General features: G+C 40.1%; 1 protein-coding gene across 1 annotated transcript in view; it reads left to right on the forward strand.

Annotated features, from left to right (window-relative positions):
• GABRG3 (gamma-aminobutyric acid type A receptor subunit gamma3) overlaps window positions 1-20,252 on the forward strand; it is a gene marked incomplete at both ends in the record, with an annotated part of 443,214 nt that overhangs the window by 376,618 nt on the left and 46,344 nt on the right. The window contains 2 exons of the mRNA XM_082619044.1: window positions 12,439-12,659; window positions 14,658-14,740. Of these exons, the coding sequence (XP_082475170.1) occupies window positions 12,439-12,659; window positions 14,658-14,740 (304 nt within the window). The remainder of the gene's footprint in view (window positions 1-12,438; window positions 12,660-14,657; window positions 14,741-20,252) is intronic.

Raw genomic sequence — 20,252 nt, forward strand, 5'->3', positions numbered from 1 at the left:
TAGCAAAGATCAATAAAACTAAAAGCTGGTTCTTTGAGAAGATAAACAAAAGTGATAAACTATTAGACACACTTATCAAGAAAATAAGGGAGAAGACTGAAATCAATAGAATTAGAAATGAAAAAGGAGAAGTAACAACTGACACTGCAGAAATACAAAGGGTCAAGAGAGCAACTACAAGCAACTATATACCAATAAAATGGAAACTATGGAAGAAATGGAAAAATTCTTAGAAAAAGCACAACCTTCCGAGACTGAACCAGGAAGAAATAGAAAATATAAACAGGCAAATCACAAGCAATGAAATTGAGACTGTGATTAAAAATCTTCACACAAACATAAGCCAGATGGCTTCACAGACCAATTCTATCAATCACTTAGAGACGATCTAATAACTATCCTTCTCAAACTTTTCCAAAATATAGCAGAAGGAGGAACACTCTTAAACTCATTCTAGGCACCATCACCCTGATACCAAAACCAGAAAAATATGTCACAAAGAAAGAAAAATGCAGTCCAATATCACTGGTGAAAATAGATGCAAAAATCCTCAACAAAATACTAACAAACAGAAACCACCAGCACATTAAAAGGATCATACACCATGATCAGGTGGGGTTTATCCCAGGAATGCAAGGATTCTTCAATTTATGCAAATCAATCAATGTGATTCACCATGTTAACAAATTGGAAGAGAAAAAAACTGCAATCATATCAATAGATGCAGAAAAAGCTTTCGACAAAATTCAACTCCCTTTTATGATAAAAACCCTCCAGAAAGTAGGTATAGAGGGAACTTACCTCAACATAATAAAGGCAACATATGACAAACCAACAGCCAACATTGTTCTCAAGGGTGAAAAACTGAAAGCATTTCCATAAGATCAGGAACAAGACAAGGCTGTCCACTCTCACCACTATTTTTCAACATCCTTTTGGAAGTAGCTGGATACAAAATTAATGCAAGCAAGAAGTCTCTGACTTCCTACAAACTAACGATGAAAAATCTTAAAGAGAAACTAAGGAAACCCTCCCTTTTACCGTTGCAACAAAAAGAATAAGAAGAAACTTACGTACAGAGAGAAAAACCTGTATGCAGAAAACTGTAAGACAATGATGAAAGAAATTAAGGACCATACAATCAGTGAGAGAGATATACAATGTTGTTGAATTGGAAGAATCAACATTGTGAAAATGACTATAGAACCCAGAGCAACCTACAGATTCAATGCAATCCCTATCAAACTACCAATGGCATTTTTCACAGAACTACAACAAAAAATTTCACAATTTGTATGGAAACACAAATGACCCCAAATAGCCAAAGCAATCTTGAGAAAGTAAAACGGAGCTGGAGGAATCAGGCTCCTGGAATTCAGACTATACTACAAAGCTACAGTAATCAAGACAGTGTGGTACTGGCACAAAAACAGATAGATAGATCAATGGAAAAGGATAGAAAGCCCGGAGATAAACTGACACACATATGGTCACGTTATTTTTGATAAAGGAGGCAACAATATTCGATGGATAAAGACAGCCTGTTTAATATGTGGTGCTGGGAAAACTGACAGCTACTTTTTAAAGAATGAAATTAGAACACTCCCTAACACCATACACACAAAAAAATTCTAACTGGATTAAAGACGTAAATATAATGCCAAACACTATAAAACTCTTAGAGGAAAACACAAGCAGAACACTCCATAACGTAAATCACAGCAAGATCCTTTTTGACCCACCTCCTAGAGAAATGGAAATAAAGACAAAAATAAAATAATGGGACCTAACGAAACTTAAAATCTATTGCACAGCAAAGGAAACTATAAACATGACCAAAAGACAACCTTCAGAATGGGAGAAAATATTTGCAAAGGAAGCAACAAAGGATTAATTTCCAAAATATACAAGCAGCTCATGCAGCTCAATATAAAAACAAACAAACAGGGCAATGCAAAAATGGGCAAAAGACCAAAATAGACGTTTCTTCAAAGAAGATATACAGATTGCCAACAAACACATGAAAGGATGCTGAATGTCACTAATCTAGAGAAATGCAAATAAAAACTACAATGAGGTATCACCTCACACCAGGCAGAATGGCCATATCATCAAAATATCTACAAAAAATAAATGCTGGAGAGGGTGTGGAGAAAAGGGAACCCTGTTGCGGTGTTGGTGGGAATGTAAGTTGATACAGCCACTATGGAGAACAGTATGGAAGTTCCTTAGAAAACTAAAACTAGAACTAACATACGCCCCAGCAAGCCCACTACTGGGCCTGTACCCTGAGAAAACCATAATTCAAAAAGAGTCATGTACCACAATGTTCTTTGCAACACTGTTTATAATAGCCAGGACATAGAAGCAACCTAAGTGTCCATCGGCAGATGAATGGATAAAGAAAATGTGGCATATATACACAATGGAATATTACTCTGCCATAAAAAGAAACAAAATTGAGTTGTATGTAGTGAGATAGATGGACTTAGAGTGTGTCATACAGAGTGAAGTAAGTCAGTAAGAGAAAAACAAATACTGTATGCTAACACATATATATGGAATTTAAAAAAATGGTTCCGAAGAAGCTAGGGGCAGGACAGGAATAAAGACGTAGATGTAGAGAATGGACTTGAGGACACAGGGAATGGGAACAGTAAGCTGGGATGAAATGAGAGAGTGGCATTTACACATATACTCTACCAAATGTAAAATAGATAGCTAGTGGGAAGCAGCCGCATATTATTGGGAGATCAGCTCTGTGTTTTGTGACCACCTAGAGGGGTGGGTTAGGGAGGGTGGGAGGGAGACGTGAGGGGGGAGATATGGGGATATATGTATGCATATAGCAGAAAGTAACAACATTGTAAAGCAATTATACTCTAGTAACGATATTTTTTTAAAAAAGTACCACAGATCCGGTGGCTTAAGGAACAGAAATATATATTTTCATTGTCTGAGGTTTAGAAGTCTAAGATCCAGGTGTTGGCAGGGTTGGTTTCTCCTCAGGCCCTCTCCATGGCTGGCAGATGGCCGCCTTCTCCCTTTATCCCTACAAGCTTTTCCTTCTGTGTGTGTCTCTCTTCTCAAAAATACACCAGTCAAATTGGATTAAGGCCCACTCATATGGCCTGATTTTAATATAATCATCTCTTGAAAGGCCCTGTGTCCAAGTACAGTCACATTCTGGGACACTGGGGGTGAGGACCTTAATACAGAGATTTGGGTGGGAACACAATTCAGCCCGTAATAGTCTCCTTGAGTTTTCCATGGCCACCTCTTCAGACATCTTTGTGATGAGCTCCTGCTTGTTTGGAAAGAACCAGGAACATGGATTTTTCCCTTAGAATGAGTGAACACACAAGGACCTAGACTTCAACAGTGTGGATGAAGCAAAAATAAGGTTCTCTGTTGCCTCCTACCCTGCAGAGGTGGGAGGACAAGAAGATTTGCTATCCAAAGTGGGCACATCGGCTGGAGCAGAGAAGGAATGGGGTCCTGGGAGACTGCTGTGTCTCAGGGGCTGGGTGTGACCTGGTCTGCTCAGAAGGTTATGCTCAGCAGGTGTCCTGGGGCACGTTGGTCAGGCAGTGCTTTTCGGCCACCCTGGAGAGGGGAGGGAGAGCAGGGCCATTTCTCTGTTTGGGAACCCACTAGGTTCCCTTGGAAAGGACACTCACTGAAAGGGCACAGGTATTTTGAGTCTGAGCCCCCAGACAAAAGTCACCACCTCATACTTAAAAGTACACAGCAGGCAGGCAGCACATCACTCTTCTATGTGGTGAGTGGCAGAAGCTCCCAGCCCAGACTACAGAATTATAGTCATGTTTAAACTGGCAGCTTTATAAATAAGGCCTCGGATCTTTGCTAATTGGTGGAACTCTCTGGTGGTCAAGAAAGTGCTCTTAAATGATGCTGCTTTCTCGGTGTGGAGAGGGAGTATTAGTGCTATAGACAAGGATCGAGGGTCCACGTGACAGTGCTATGTGTTCAACATGTAGACAACTGAGAGCTATTCCAATGAAAGTAACAAGGCATTCACATCAGGAGAAGCAAGTAATGAGTAATACTATGAAGAGGTGCAGGCTACAACCGAACGTGTAATGCTAAGGAGCCATGCCTCAGGGAGTTGGGAGATGGGAGGACAGAGACGAGATGAGGGTCTCCTGGTTTGGGAACAGCATGGGTGGAACGGGGAGGATGAAGGTGTATGCAGAGTGTCTTGTCACATTGGGAACAGATGGCTGTGGTAAGGGGCGTGTTTACAAAGAATCAGATGGTCAGCTTGGGTTATAAAGAAAAGAGCCCTAAGTATCATGCAAAGGAGTTTAAACTCAATTCTTAGAGTAACCATTGTATGCTTTTGAGTAGCAATGGTAGTTGGAGAATATAACATCCAATGGAGTGCTTTATTCTGAAAGACAAGTTTAATCTGAAAGCAGTAAATATGTAGCTGAATTCCAGAAGAAGGACAGCTATTCAAGAGAGGGAATGTTGAAAAGGGAACAGGCGGATGTGGAAAGTGTCCACAGGGTGTAAGAGGGGAGCCTGCTTCCCGATGGGTGCCCTTTCCACCCCTCTCATGCCCCTGCTGGTCCTCCATCCATTTCCCCACTCTCCTCTGCACTGCTCCCATCACAAGGGGTTGACTCCAAATCCTGCCTTTCCAGGTCCTTGGTCACCTGGCTTCCTGCTGGGTTCAACCAACCTGAGGCACTTGGGAGATGACAGAAGAGAAGGAGATTTCCCTCCTATTCTCTTGACTGTTAGCATCATATCCAGCAGCAGCTGTGTCTTCTCCATACCCTTGTTCATTCTGGATTGGGTCCACCTGACATCCACAAGCGAATCCTGGCCCAGATCCACAAACACCATGTGGTCCATTGGTTCTTCCCAATTTGTATCATGCTTGCAAAATTTAAGCCTCAGAGCTCTTCCCTTGCAGAAGCTCCCTCCCAGGCCCCAGGGAAGGTCATAGCAGTGTGTGAAATTTGCAAATGCAAGGCATTTTAAATAATATTGCTATTTCTTCCTCCTCTGATTCCCCCATTACAAGTTTCTCTTGTTGGGTGCATGTAATTGTGGACCCTAAGGGGAGGTGGGGCTGGGGAAGCTTTCAAGCTGTGGTTTAATGGGTTAGGGTTCCTCGCAACTTCCATATACTATGATGTTCACGGGATGAGCAAGACGCAAGCTCTATCCCAGAGTGATTATTTCTCAAGGTCCAGGACTCCCGAAGTATGGGTGGCTTGGAGGAAAATCCTAGAGCCCAAGTTCAAAGGTAGAATCCCCAAACTTTATATAAAAGAATCTTGAGGCTTTTCCCCATTTAGCAGAAGCCCAAATATGCACATGATATTTCCAATAATGAATTCTGAGTTGAAGTAAACTTTTAAAAATCTGTTAATAATAAAACATTTTGTTTCATTATACCAGAGGAAGTAATAATTTTTATTCTCTCTCTCTAAAAAACTAACATCATAAAACATTGCCATAGAAAGGGGTGACCAAAGAGCAAGCAGGCAAAAGATATAGGACTTGTGTGATGAAAGTTGGCCAGTTAGCAAATAAAAATAAAATCTATTTTTCCCAGGTTTTGTGATTTTTGAGGCAGTTGCAATTTTTGAGTATTTTTTTTCTCATTCAAAATAAATGTATATATTTTATTTAATATTATATTTATATTTATATATCCTTTTCTTTAAAAGGGCCCTAGGTTACATTAGTATCAGGTGACAAATTCTGGACCTGCTCAGGAGGGCACCATGTTTCCCTGTTGCATCTTGAGGTTACTTGGTTTTCTGATGCTCTTACGGGTGATCCTTGTAACAAATACTTTTCACAACCCACTCTCCCTGGATTGGTGTCACTCCTCTCAGCTTTGATACAGTCCTCCCAGAAGGATACACCCATCACCTGTCCACTTTCTGCCCAGTGGTTCCAGGACCAGATAGGAGGACTGGTCCCTGCAAAGCCCCCTGAACCACCCGGGTGGGCCTCTCTGGCTTCCTGGAGGCTGCCCTCATATTGTCTGGGTACCAGGTGAGGCATCACACTCTCTCCACATGCTGTGGGCCCAAGCTCCTGCAGGCAAGAATATTGCATCTGTCTTTATATAAACCTAGCCTTATGCCCAGCACAGAGTAGAGCTTACATGTTGGAGTGGGTGATTGGCTTCCAAAGACTGGAGGAGCCTGGGGTTGGTGGGAAGGATGTTCAGAGAACTCAGGGATGTAAAGCCTTGTTTCCTATGATGAACTTGAAGAAGTAACACCAAAAATATATATTTGTTATTCTTCCATACCTGATAATTAAAAAATAAAAATCATTTTATTCTAATCATCATTACATATTATACATTTTTAACTGAGGCATTTGAACAAAGTCTAATTGGCATGGGCCTGTAATTTCCATTTTACAAAGAAATCTGCCAGTGACTTCCAATGCTAAAGGATTTGTCTGTCACGTTCCAGGCGATGTCCTGACGTGCTGGGATGGAGGGAGAGCGCCTGTGCCCCGGAGTGTGTGTATCCTGTATCCTCCTGTCTCCAAGTCCCTGTCCTTTATTAATCTATCGTCTTTCCATATGGCCCTTTTCTTTGGTAAAGGAAAGGAGAAAAACATTAGAAAATAACTTTCTAGTGTTTTAGAAATTACAGAGAGATAGCATGAAGAATCATAATTTTCTTCTGTTTTGTTAAAATACTCCACATGCTGCTGGCCTATTTAGTAATCATTGAGCACTCCAATTATTAAAACAAATTATCAGCATAGGCTGTCCACAAGCATGAAGGTTTAAGTTGGGGATGTTGCACAATTTTCACCTGTTGCATTTATTAGTATTTCAGACACATTAATTTCACAGCTATTTATGAATTATATAAAATGTTGTTTTAGATAGACATTGTAAGAATGAATTTTTTTCCTCTGCAGGAAAGATGATTAATGCAGTTACAAAGGAAGTTTATGAGAGCCATAAAAATATTACTTTGTGGGTGGGAAGTGTTTCTCCAACATTTAGTCAAATGTAGACACAATAAAACATCCACACAAGGCACCATGCGCACCATCCACATTCTGCCCTCTTGAGCTGGAGTTTTATTCTCACTTCAGAATAAAGTGAGAATCCCTCCAAACCCTGCACACCCTTCCTCGGGGCATCATGGTGTGATCCCTTTCCTTACAGAAAAATAGTTCCCCTACAGAAAAATTACTTCAGCACTGAAAAGCTAATTCCAGGCAGGGATGTGGAAATATAAAATGTTAGAGGTGGAAGTGTTCTTATATTTAATCTAACCCAACTCTCCCATTTTACAGAGGAAGAATCAAAGGCCAAGGAATGTGAATAATCTCACATTTGTAAACAGTGCAAAAGTGGAGTGGAGGATGCCCACACCGGGGTTCGTTCTTCACCACCTGGTCGTGGTTCCCATATCTGGCAACTAGATTGCAGCTGTTGCAGCTGCTTTAACTCACATCCAGGGAAGCAGATTTTAAAAAAAATTTGTTGACATATAGTTGATTGGCAATGTTGTTAGTTTCAGATGTACAGTAAAGTGATTCGGCTACATATATATGTGTATATATATGTATGTATATGTATATATATGTTCTTTTTTACCTTCTCTTCCATTATGGGTTATTACAAGATACTGAGTATAATATCCTGTGTTATAAAATAGGTCCTTGTTGTTTATCTATTTTTTATATAGTAGTGTGTGTACGTTAATCTCAACCTCTTAATTTATCCCTCCCCCACCCCTGCTTGGGCAACCATAAATTTGTTTACTATGTCTATGAGATTGTTCTGCTTTGTAAATAAGTTCATTTGTATCCTTTTATGGAGTCCACATATAACTGATATGATATGATATTGGTGTTTTTCTGGCTTATTTCACTTAGTGTGATCATTTCTAGGTCAATCCATGTACTGCAAATGGCGCTATTTCATTCTTTTCTATGGCTGAGTAATATTCCAGTGTGTGTGTGAGTGTGTGTGTGTGTGTGTGTATACATACATCACATCTTCACCTGTCACTGGATGTTTATTTCCATGTCTTGTCTATTGTAAATAGTGCTGCAGTGAACACTGGGGTGCATGTATCTTTTTGAATTATGGCTTTCTCCAGATACATGCCCAGGAGTGGGATTGCTGGATCAAATGGTAGTTCTATTTTTATTTTTAATGAATCTCCATACTGTTCTCCATCGTGGCTGTACCAATTTACATACCCACCAACAGTGTAGGAGGATTCCCTTTTCTCCTGGGAAGAAGAGTTTGACTATATAGTTTGGCACAATTGGTACTTAGCAGCTGTGTGACTTGATGAAAGTTACTTAACCTCTCAGGCCTAGTTTTACACCCTAGCAGAAAATCATTATTTTTTCTGTCTCAATAGTCAGTGCCTGGTGGGTACAAAAGCATCTGTGCCTCATGGGAGTGACTTTAGGTGATGTTGCCTAGCTTGCTATATGATTTACCCTTCTCAGATCTGCATTTTAAAACGTACTGTGAAGAGACATAAATGGGGATGGAAAGCAGAGAAGATAAGTAGGGAAAGGGCGTAAAGAGGAGGACTATTTGGTCATCAGGAGACTTTTTGATTTGTCATTTTTAAACAATAAAAAGACCCACTTGGAAATTTTTACTTGGAGTCCTTTGGTAACTTTGGCAAAATTATTGAAGTTTTCTGAGTTTCAATATCCCTGATATAATATAGGGATTTAAAAAAATCTGGTTGGTTTTAGATTCTCTCCAAAATACATTTGGGGCCTTTACAGAGAACAGTCTTTATTGGCTATCATTGCCCACATGATTGGTGGGCCTTGGCCGTGTTGAGGAGAACATCTTTATCCTTCTCTCCTTATTCCTTTACCCAATAACCCAGTGTTAAAGGGAAAAAGGAAGTAATCCGTGTGGGTACCTGTATGTGCCGTACCGGCTATTCTCATAGCCTGAATTTTACTTAAAGTTTTGAGTGTGTTCTCATGTTCTCTGTGCAAATATAGTCTATTTCATAGTCAGCAATCATCATTGTTTGGCTAAAATCTTGCCATCAAGGAGGTGAGGGGTCTGCTCCCCTGCTCCATTTGGCTGAATCTGTACCACAGCATTGTTCCTTTTTCTCAGGAGTGTCTTTGACCTTCCTGCTTCTTGTGTTCAGGGCCCTGGCAAGGGAGGCATCTATCTGCCCAGCTCACTCCTGTACCTCACTGAGGTCTTGTTCTACGTCACCTTCTCAGTGAGGACCGCAGCCCCCGCCCCTGCAAACCACTCTCTCTACCTTTTGCGCCTATAATACATGTCTGGTGTGAATCATCTGGACATTGATCATGTGCGCACAGTCTCTCAGGGCCGAAAAAGGGAGCATGTGAGTCTATCATGTTCCCACAAGGAGGGATGCTGCAATACTTGGTGAATAGTACCAATGACCACCATGATCTGTCTTTAGCTGCTAAATGTTTTGTCTGTTTCTCCCTCATCAGGACAGACACCCTCCTCCCTTCTTCATTTGAGGTAACTTCAAAGGTCCACCCAGTCCCATCCCCAACGTCATGGTTACCTGTAAGTGTACATCTTCACATCAAGTTTGCACATGGCTTTCCTTGATCCACCGACCTCTAAACTGAGAAGAAAAGCTATCTAACCCACCCCCACATATACAGTATAGCTACAAGGATGAAGAAAGGCCAGGATAATCATGATCAACCCACTGGTTTGCAACAATTCTGAAACCCCAGTGAGCAGATCCTGAGTGGGTTCTCTTCCCTGGGAAGAGAGTGTCTTTTTTTTTTTTTGCGGTACACGGGCTTCTCACTGTTGTGGCCTCTCCCGTTGTGGAGCACAGGCTCTGGACATGCAGGCTCAGTGGCCATGGCCCACACGCCCAGCCGCTCCGCGGCATGTGGGATCTTCCCGGACCGGGGCATGAACCCGTGTCCCCTGCATCAGCAGGCAGACTCTCAACCACTGCGCCACCAGGGAAACCCAAGAGAGTGTCTTTGATTAAGCTTTAACTCTGCTCCCAGAGTTGGGCTCCCAAGGACTCTTCCTCTTGCCTCTTGACTCCATTGTCTGGGAGTTTTCCTTTTCCATTAACTATTCTAGCCACAGGAAAGTTAACATTGGAGAATAAGCCTCCTTTGAGGTCCAATCAGCTTTCCAGGCCACAATCTACCCATTACAGAAAGAAATGCAAGAGTACATCTAAGTCTCATATAGTCACAGACATTTTTTCCTGACTTGAGGTTCCTTTGGCAGTAGAACTCTCTCAAAACCTAGCCAGCCTCTTACATGATAGGCCAGTTTAACTGTTGCATAGGTCTTGTGTTAACACGATTCCAAGATCCATGATATGCCTTTGTTTTTAATGCCGCTGCCTCTACCCAACCCTTTGCTTTCACTCTCACCTTTACTTTTTCTCTTAAATTAAGTACAGACACCTTGGTCCCATCAGTCTTCAGTGGAAGAGTCATATATTAGTCGCTGGTCTTTGGAGCCATATTTGCACAAAGATTTTGGATCATGACAACTTAACCCATTTAGAGATTTTTAGCAATGGGTCTGATGATTATTTCTGCAAAGGTGAGTTTCAATAGGCTTTTAACCGTCAAAGCATTTCTTGAGTCTTTGATTTACTGATAGGGTGAGAAGCATTTACTTGTTCCATTCCTACAAGAATCAGTGTTTGTTTTATCTTTCTTTTCTCTTTTGTCAACTAAAGAAAAACACACAACCTAAAAGTTGCAAGTTATCATTTGGAGATCTTACTGAGGACTTAAGCCTGGGAGAAAGCCTCTCAGATAACTGTGAGAAGCTGAGAGTTAACTCTGAAGAGTTAAGGGAGAAGCCAGGATACATAGATTTTTCCTGGGAAAAAATGTAGTCAAACATCAAAAGATCACTGCTAATTACAAAGAACAGATATTTCAAGTTAATGATTTGATTGCTTTTCTATGTATAGGAATTTGTAGGAACTAGGTTCATTGACATTTTTCCTTAGATATGCATTTAGATAGATATCTAGGGCCAGTTTCCAAAGCACAAAATACTTCCTGTTTTTCTCCATCCTGAATTCCCCTCAGGGCACACCACTCCAGGGGCTGATGGCTTGGTCCTGGTAGAACTGGAATTTGGGGCAACATTCTTTGCTTACTGGAATGGCAGGTAACAGTCCCTGTTCATACTTTCATAACTACTTTCAAACCAGCCAATTATCCTCTGAGATAATTTCTTTCTTGTGTTAACTTACCAAGCATAGTCAATAGCAGTCAATACATCAGACATGTCATGTTTTTTCACCTTAATTGTCTGTTTAAGGTCTGTTTTCCCTCACTGGACTATAAGCCCCGTGAAGGCAGGGGCTTTTCCTGTTGGCACAGCTCTGGGCCTTCAATGGTTTTCAGGGTCTGCCATAGTCAGTGCAACAAAGAGATGATGAATGAGGGGATAAGTTAATAAAAGGCTGGATTTGGTATGTTGAATTACCTGTGTCAAAAAGGTTCTTTAAACCCGAAACTCAATAAAAAGGATACATATGGTATTTGTTGAAAATTACTGAACTCTGTAAAAGTAATTTATTTATAATATCTAATATGTAAAGAAACTATGAAAGATATTAAAATCACTAACAATCTGCCTCTAGATCCTCCTTACTATGGACCTAAAGCTAATCCTTTAAACTGTGATTATGGGAGGAGCCTCTGAGTTGGTCCAGACTCAAGACATTTCTCTATGTCTCACAGTGATGTCAGCCCCATCCTGTATCTAAATGCTGTAAATACTGGGGTTACTTCCAGTTACAGAAGTAATTTGAATGCCATCGGCCCTCTTTTTAGAATCAGAATTCGGCTTGGGTGTCTATCGGCTCTTTTTTTGTCATTGATTATTTTTTTTACTTTTGATTTGCGTTGTGTTGAGAAGGCTCTTGAGTGAAATTGATAATTATTATTATATGAGCTAATACTTTATGGATCATTTGTTTTATGCCAGGCACTAGAGCTTTTTATTTAACTATTTATTTCCTTCCATATGACTCCTTTAGGAGGTAGGCACTACTATACTACCCATTTTACAAATTAGAGAATGGTAGATTTTGCTACCTGCTAGAGCTTGGACTTAGGAATATAGGAGGGTCTGCATCTATGTTCTGAATTGTATTCTACTACCTCTTGGCCTCTCACCACACTCTATGTGTTTATTACAATTTATTATTTACAGAACATTTTCACGTATTTATCACACTGCTGACAAATAATATGTTACCTTTACTGAATGTCCATCAAGTTGATCCAGGCACAGTGTTAGGCACTAACAGAAAGGGATCTGGGCAGGTGAGGATGCAGACATAAGGAGAACCATACTCCTGAGAAAGAAAACAAAGCCCGCAGAAAATTCACTAATAGAAATGTCTTGCACCTCCTTTTGCTCTGTTTCAGGAATACCAAATTGATATATTTTTTGCCCAGACCTGGACCGACAGTCGCCTTCGGTTCAACAGCACAATGAAAATACTTACTCTGAACAGCAACATGGTGGGGTTAATATGGATTCCAGATACGATATTCCGCAATTCCAAAACTGCAGAGGCTCATTGGATCACCACCCCCAATCAGCTCCTCCGAATTTGGAATGATGGGAAAATCCTTTACACTTTAAGGTGAGATGCTACTTATGGTCTGATATTGGGGACTTTAATTTAGGTCATTGTAGAAATGGAACCCTATTTTTCATTGCTACGTTCTATCACTTTTCATATTCCCATGTGTAAAAATAAAGACATACAAATGATCTGCAATGAATATAAACTCCTTCCTTCATCAGAATCCATTTCTGCTGTAAGTGGGCTGTGGAAATTATCTTTAATATGTTTAACCCAAAGGACCATTCAGCTAAGAAAATAAAGATGTCTTGGTGTACTAATTGACAAATGTAATTATAGCCAAATTTGAGACCACAAGAACAAGAGCACAGAGGGTGTTCCCTAAGGCATCCTTAATGGAAATGACAGCTACCTTGTAATGAGTCCTCCTGGGGGCCAGGCTGTCCCCACAGAAACCCAGCAAAGTAAGAGGGGCTGTGTTTGAAAGATGTGAATAGAACTGCCTGCCTAAACTCTCCACTGGGAACTAGTGTTACCCGGGTTTGAGCCTGGGTCTGTATCTCTCAATAGTCTCTCTGCTAGGGTGAGCTGAGTCTAACTGAACACATGGCTGCAACATACCATAGAATGCCCTGCACCTAAGCCAGTCTTTCTGCTCACCCAGCATTGAGGTCAAGGACAGTGGCATCTGGACCCTGCTCTCCCAGCGTCTGAGCCCTCTCCAGAGCACTGGACGGAGTGCCTTGTGCTGATTATCTCTCTCTCACTGGCTTTGCTGCTTTACAGCTGCTTCCTGCACCTCCTGTCCTGTTTCTGACACAGCCTCTCCTCATTCTGCTCCTCCTGCCTTAGGATTTCCCGATCACTTTACCCACTTTCCACTTTCCTGCTGACTTAGGTCATCCATTCCTAAGACTATAAAAGCCATATCCACGCTGAGGATTCATTCTCTCATTCATTTCCAACCCCAAACTTCCCTTCTGGGCACCAGATTCTAGGAGCCACCTGCCTGTGTGTATCTCCTCCTGAAAGCCTAAAAGTCATTTTGATTCAGCATGCTGCAGGGGAATGTCATTTCTCTATACCTCTGACCATGCCCCTGTGTCCTCCTGGCTCAGTGAATACCACCGCCAGCCCCTGAACACAACCCCCTCCTCCCACATCCAGTATCAGGAGCTTTTAATTGCAAGTGATTTGTGGCCATAAGGAGAAATCTGTAATTCATAAGGTAGACACGTATTTGTATCACAGATAAAGGCACAGATTAATATCAAAATATCAAAAATATCAGATTAATATCAAGAAGATTGAAGAATTTTAAAGTTTCATGGAAATAATAATGTTGGGAGCTTGGGAACAGCAACAACAATAAAAGCCACAACAGGGAACTCTGCTGATGAGTTAGTTACATTTGGAGAACAGGAGTTTGTAATAGCTATTTCCTCATCAATTCTTAAAGGAATATAAATGAGACTCTGAAATGAAGGTGAGCTTCAACAAACCAGAATAGAGACATAGCTAGTCCTGTGATCCTTTATAGAAACTCTGACCCAAGGAACATCTGCTTTGAAAAGATGCAATACACACATTTAGTGCAGCCACCACCTGCCTAGTTAAGTAAGGGAGTTGGTCAAATATGAAATCTTCCCTACAAGTGGATGAACTTGACATACATATTTAGGCAAATATACCATTTTCAAAATGAAGGAAGGATTTAATTCAGTCAGATTAAAAACAAGGACATATGAAAACAAGGACATATTGTTTTGATTTGTTTCCTCTCTTACTTGGCTTATATTTCCAGACACAGTCAGGAATTTTACTAATGGAAACTTCCTCTGCTTCTGATAGTTAAAAGTAAAACAAAGTAACACAATACAAAAAAACCCAAATGGTATACTGAATGGATGGTACCCCTGCTAAGAGTGAGCTCTATGTGGCCACCCTAGGCCCCTGCTCCCCACATGGTAGTAATGTGACCACCCCGGCCTTGCTTAGGGCCTTTGCTGGATTGTCGCTGGCTGGCCACAAGAGTGATGCTTGGCTCCCCCACAGGCTCACCATAAATGCAGAATGCCAGCTACAGCTGCACAACTTCCCCATGGATGAGCACTCCTGCCCGCTGATATTCTCCAGCTGTGAGTACTGACTTGGGATATGACTTCTCTGTAAATGATTGTCTAGCCTATGCTGATTTCTAACAAAGAGTCACATGATTGATTATAGCATCACTATACAACCAGAGAAAATGGATAATGGTTTTGGTCTGGGCCACCTGGGTATATTCACTCTAGATGTTGTTACATAGGACCCATGTTACAAAATAAGTAACTTTGATAAATCCTTGAACAACTTAACCATTTTGTTGTAATATTAAAGAACTCAGAAATTGATGAACAGTTGACTTACTAAAGACCTTATGCCAATAAGCTGTGCATATTAATTGGACATATACAGAATTCATTTGCAATAATTTTACACTTAATATCATCTTCAAGTCCGGTGGTTTGTCTTCAAAATAAAAAGATAAAGTTTTTTACTTAAATATATTTATATTTGTTTCATTACACTATAATAGGATATAATTTTTCATAGTATTTTATTTTCCAATATTTTACATAGGATTGATACTAGAGCTAACAAGTAATCATTTACAAATTCTTAAAAACTATATCTAATGCTAAGTACAAGGCTACAAACAAAAGGAAATCTCAAATTTATTTGCTTATAAAGTTTTAAAGTAAAGGTCAATATAGAAATATATCTGTAGAATTTATGATGGTTCATTTAAATTATATTGACCACAACTACTTAAGTATGACTCATAAGAATTTAACCAACTTCCTTGACTATCTTTAAAATTGCATATGGGGCATGACAAAAAATGTGATGAAGTTTCAGGCAGAAGGTTTTGTGGCTTTCTTCACTATACATTAGAGTGAAAAGACAAAAATGAAATAATGGATAAACACATTTTAGAGTTCTTTTTAAATTCAGAAAAAGACAAGATAGAAAGCAAAATTTCACCTAGGGATAAATTTAACCAAGGAGGTTAAAGACCTGTATACTGAAAACTAAACCATGTTAATGAAAGAACTTGAAGAAAACAGAAATAAATGGAAAAATATTCTATGCTCATGTATTGGAAGAATCAATATTTTTAAAATTTCCATACTACCCAAAGCAATCTACAGAATCAATGCAATCCTTATCAAAATTCCATTGGCATTTTTCAAGAAATAAATAATCCTAATATTTGTACAAAACCACACACACACACACACACACACACAAACTTGAATAGCCAAAGCCATCTTGAGAAAGAAAAAAGTTGGAAGTGTCACAGTCCCTGACTTGAAACTATACTACAAAGCTAGAGTCACCAAAACAGTGTGGCACTAGCATAAAAACAGACATATGGATCAGTGGAAAAGAATAGAGAACCCAGAAATAAATCCACATATATGTGGTCAATTAATTTACCACCAAGGAGACAAGTATATGTACAATGAAGAAAGGACAGCCTCTTCAATAGATGTTGTTGGGAAAACAGACCAGTCACATGCAAGAGGATTCAATTCAACCACTCTCTTGCACCATACACAAAAATTAACTTAAAATAGATTAAAAACTTGAACATAAGACCTGAAACCATAAAACTCCTAGAAGAAAACATAGGCAGTAAGCTCCTTGACATAGGTCTTTGTGATGACTTGTTTAATCTAACACCAGCAAAAGCAACAAAAGCAAAAATAAACAAATGTGATGGACTGGAACTGAAGCTGCAATATCTCCAAGGTCTGCATGTAGAAGAAAAAAGTGAATGGAGGTGGAATTTGCTCTTTGCTTGAGGTAGGATGTGCCTGCTCTCAGATATCAAGCAACTATATGCCAATAAAATGGACACTATGGAAGAAATGGAAAAATTCTTAGAAAAGCACAACCTTCCGAGACTGAACCAGGAAGAAATAGAAAATACAAACAGGCAAATCACAGGCACTGAAATTGAGACTGTGATTAAAGATCTTCACACAAACATAAGCCCAGGACCAGATGGCTTCACAGGCGAATTCTATCAATCGATCAGTGAAGCATTGCATTTTCCTTTTCTGCACTGATTTCCCACATTGAAGGGGCATTTACTCCTCCCCTTCTGCCATTTATGGACCTAGCCAACAATCAAACCAATTACAATATGTGTTATCATTCATTCTTATAAAGGATTTCAGCTATTAAAGCTCTGACTTAGACATAAATGAAAGGAGTTGAACAACCTAAGTTTCAGATGAGAGAAAACGGAGAGGGGGCCAACATGGCTGCTATGGTGACTGAAAATCTAGCCAGAAGACTGACCACATGGGCTGGCCCGATGGTCAGCCTGTGTTCTGGAGTTTTTCTGTTTGGGCACATGGCTGTGGGATCTGATGGGTACACGTATTGGGTCTAAATTACCAAAATGAACCTTCCTTTAGAAGAGCAAGGAACTGTTTGTACCAAAAAAGAGAGGAGTAGTGACAGAGAATGGTCACTACCTAAGCACAGGTACCTTGGTGTGGGCACATAGTTGTGTATGAAAAACATGTTCAGAGTAACCTCAGGAAACATTTAAAGAACTAGATTTCTGTCATTACATTAAGTTTGTATTCTGTCATTACATTAAGTTTGTGGTTTTATACATTTCAAGAGAAAAACTAAATAGACTAATTGCTTCTAATTAAAGGGATCTACTGTTGTCTCTAGTATTCAGTTTGTGTGGCATTCACATGGCTCAATTATATGCAGGCACCATGTGGATGTGCCTTTTTGGGTATTGATATGATCTCCTAGGGCACCTATATATGATCACCTAGGGTACCTCTATAAGTCCTGAGACAGCCACAGTTTGCATCTGAGTAATAATGAGAACTATGATGTTGCCTGGACAACAGGTTGTCTGGGAGGAAGACATGTTCCTCTACCCTTCCAACTTCTTCTGGCTGGTCTAAGAATTCAAATGACATGAGACAGATTAGCAGGAGAAAATCAAACAAAGTTTAATAGCATGTGTGCATGGGTAAGACCCAGCGAAACTGAGTAACTCCCCCAAAGGCTGAAATCTTCACCTTAATTCAGCTAAGAACAAAAGAGGATGTTGGGGATAGAGGTTTGGGACTTCAAAGGGAAGGGAGGCAATTCAGATGAAGATGGAAAAGCAAATGTTTGGTAAATAAATGTTTGCTGGGCCAGCAGAGACAATGGAACACAGAGTGGACTCTGGTCTCAGAGAATTTCCCCACCAGGATAGCCCGTATTCTTTGCAGACACCTCCGTAATCACTCTGTTCTTGTAAGAGACTCCCTATCTAAATTCTCCAGGCAGTTACAGTTACAGGGAAGATCATTGTTTCTTCCTGAGAGTTTTAGGACTTGATTGCTTTCAGTTTAAAATAATTCAAATGCCGGAGACATTTTGGGGTGGCAAGTTTTGCTACCCTACAAAGTACTTCAATCACAGGAGGGAAAAGTGTTTGTTCTTGGAGGATATAGACGGTGTGGGACCTTGTGATGTGGCTGTCAATGGAGATACTGTCCAAGTATCATTGGAGAGGCCTGGCTTAGCTAAGAGAAAGGTGCACACACATTCCTGCTCTGAGTAGATGAACGTGCAGTTCTACACTGATAATGAGAATGGTTTCCTTAGAAGTTCCCAGACAGCAGTGGAGGGGAGGAGAGTATGGCCTTTTCCAGAACTATTTTTTTGTCAGCTTTCCTAGAGTATGATTGGCTTAGAAAAAATTGTAAAAAAAAAAAGACCTTCTTGGGCTTCCCTGGTGGCGTAGTGTTTGAGAGTCCGCCTGCCAATGCAGGGGACACGGGTTCGTGTCCCGGTCCGGGAAGATCCCACATGCCGCGGGGCGGCTGGGCCCGTGAGCCATGGCCGCTGAGCCTGCGCGTCCGGAGCCTGTGCTCTGCAACGGGAGAGGCCACAACAGTGAGAGGCCCGCGTACAGAAAAAAAAAAAAAGACCTTCTTTATAACTTGGCTACACCATGATCTTGTAGCACATTTACAGACTATTTACCAATCTCCTCAAAGGTAACCATAATATAGTAATGCAAGTAGCATGAAATATGATATGCAATATTGCTACAAATTTCATATACATTATCACATTTTTTGCCTTTTTATTTTGAAATAATTTCAGGATTACAGGAAAATTGCAAGAATAGGAAAAATAACGTTTGATACTCTTCACTTACATTCCCCAAATGTTGAAGTTTTACTACATTGACTTAATTATTCTCTCTTTTTCTATAAACACAGACAAGTTTTTGTTTTGTTTTGTTTTGTTTTGCAAAGCCATTTGAGATCTAGTTACAGGTATATGGTTTTTTTACCCTTAAATAAGTTAAAATGCATTTCCTAAAAACCGAGATATACTTTTATATAATCAGAGTACATTTATAATAATCAGGGCATTGCATTGATACAATACTACTATCTAATATACAAACCTTGTTTAAATTTCAGCAGTTCGCCTAATAATGATATTTATAGCTAAAGAACACACACACACACACACACACACATACACTAACCCTCCCTCCTCCCAGTTCAAGACACAGTCTATGATAACAAGCTGTATTTTCCTTTTTTGTCATTTTATTCTCCTTGAATCTGGGCCGGTTATTCAGCCTGCTTAAGACAGTGGCATTACTGTAACAGGTAGAGAAGTCATTTTGCAGAACCTCCGTCCATTGGGGTCTGTGTGCTTTCTTTGTGGTTAAAGTTGTGATGCATTTGGGCAGGTGCACCACAAAGGAAGCGTTGGTAATGGGTCCCCTGTCCCTAACTAGTTAGGTTCATTTTGATTACTTTTTAAGACAGTTCACCAGATTTCCTTGCTATAAAGCTATTTTTCTCTCCATAATTAATTATTCCTATGCAGGCTCTCTGCAACACATTTCTGTGAGGATGGAATTCTTATTCATTAAAAATATAAAATCAGAAGCTCAGAAGCTGTGTAACTTGTCCAAGTCATATATTCTGTTGGTGGTGCAGAAACAGGTCTCATGACAAATTACACTATGAAAGAAGGCATAAAAAGAAGGAAAAATGTTGTATTTTTGTATTGATACGGTAATAACAGGATTTGAGATTTTGTAGGCCTAAATGCAAGAAGGCTCCCCTTGAAGGCACTTTTAGTAGTATCAGAAAATAAGAAGAGAAAAGGGAAACAGAAGCATTTAATGACCACCTTTCCTTCTGCCAGTCCCTGGAAAGTAGGACGTAAAACTCGTTTCAGGTTTAGGTATCAGAGACGAAACACAACCATAGAAACACTATAATGAGACATAAATTATTTTTACAGCTAAAATAGAAGGCACACAGTCCTTTAAAATTCGGAAATGACAGAGGAGGAAGAGCCATCAGACTCATGGGCTGCAGAAGATGCAGTGGCTATGGATCCAAGATTATGTGACAGGTTCATGCAGCCAGCTGGGCTATAGCTGTGCCTAGAGTCTATGATTTCTGACTTCCCACTCCATGCCATTTTCCTGCTTCATATGTAGAAAAATCTTCAGAGCAAGATAAATTTGTAGCCCTTAAAATTCCAGGGTGAGAAATAAAAAAGAAAAAGGAATTCCCTAGCTTTGTTTTGTAGGACTGA

This window comes from Mesoplodon mirus, assembly GCF_964341445.2.
Source record: "Mesoplodon mirus genome assembly, chromosome: 4".
NCBI classification, from domain to species: Eukaryota; Metazoa; Chordata; class Mammalia; order Artiodactyla; family Ziphiidae; genus Mesoplodon; species Mesoplodon mirus.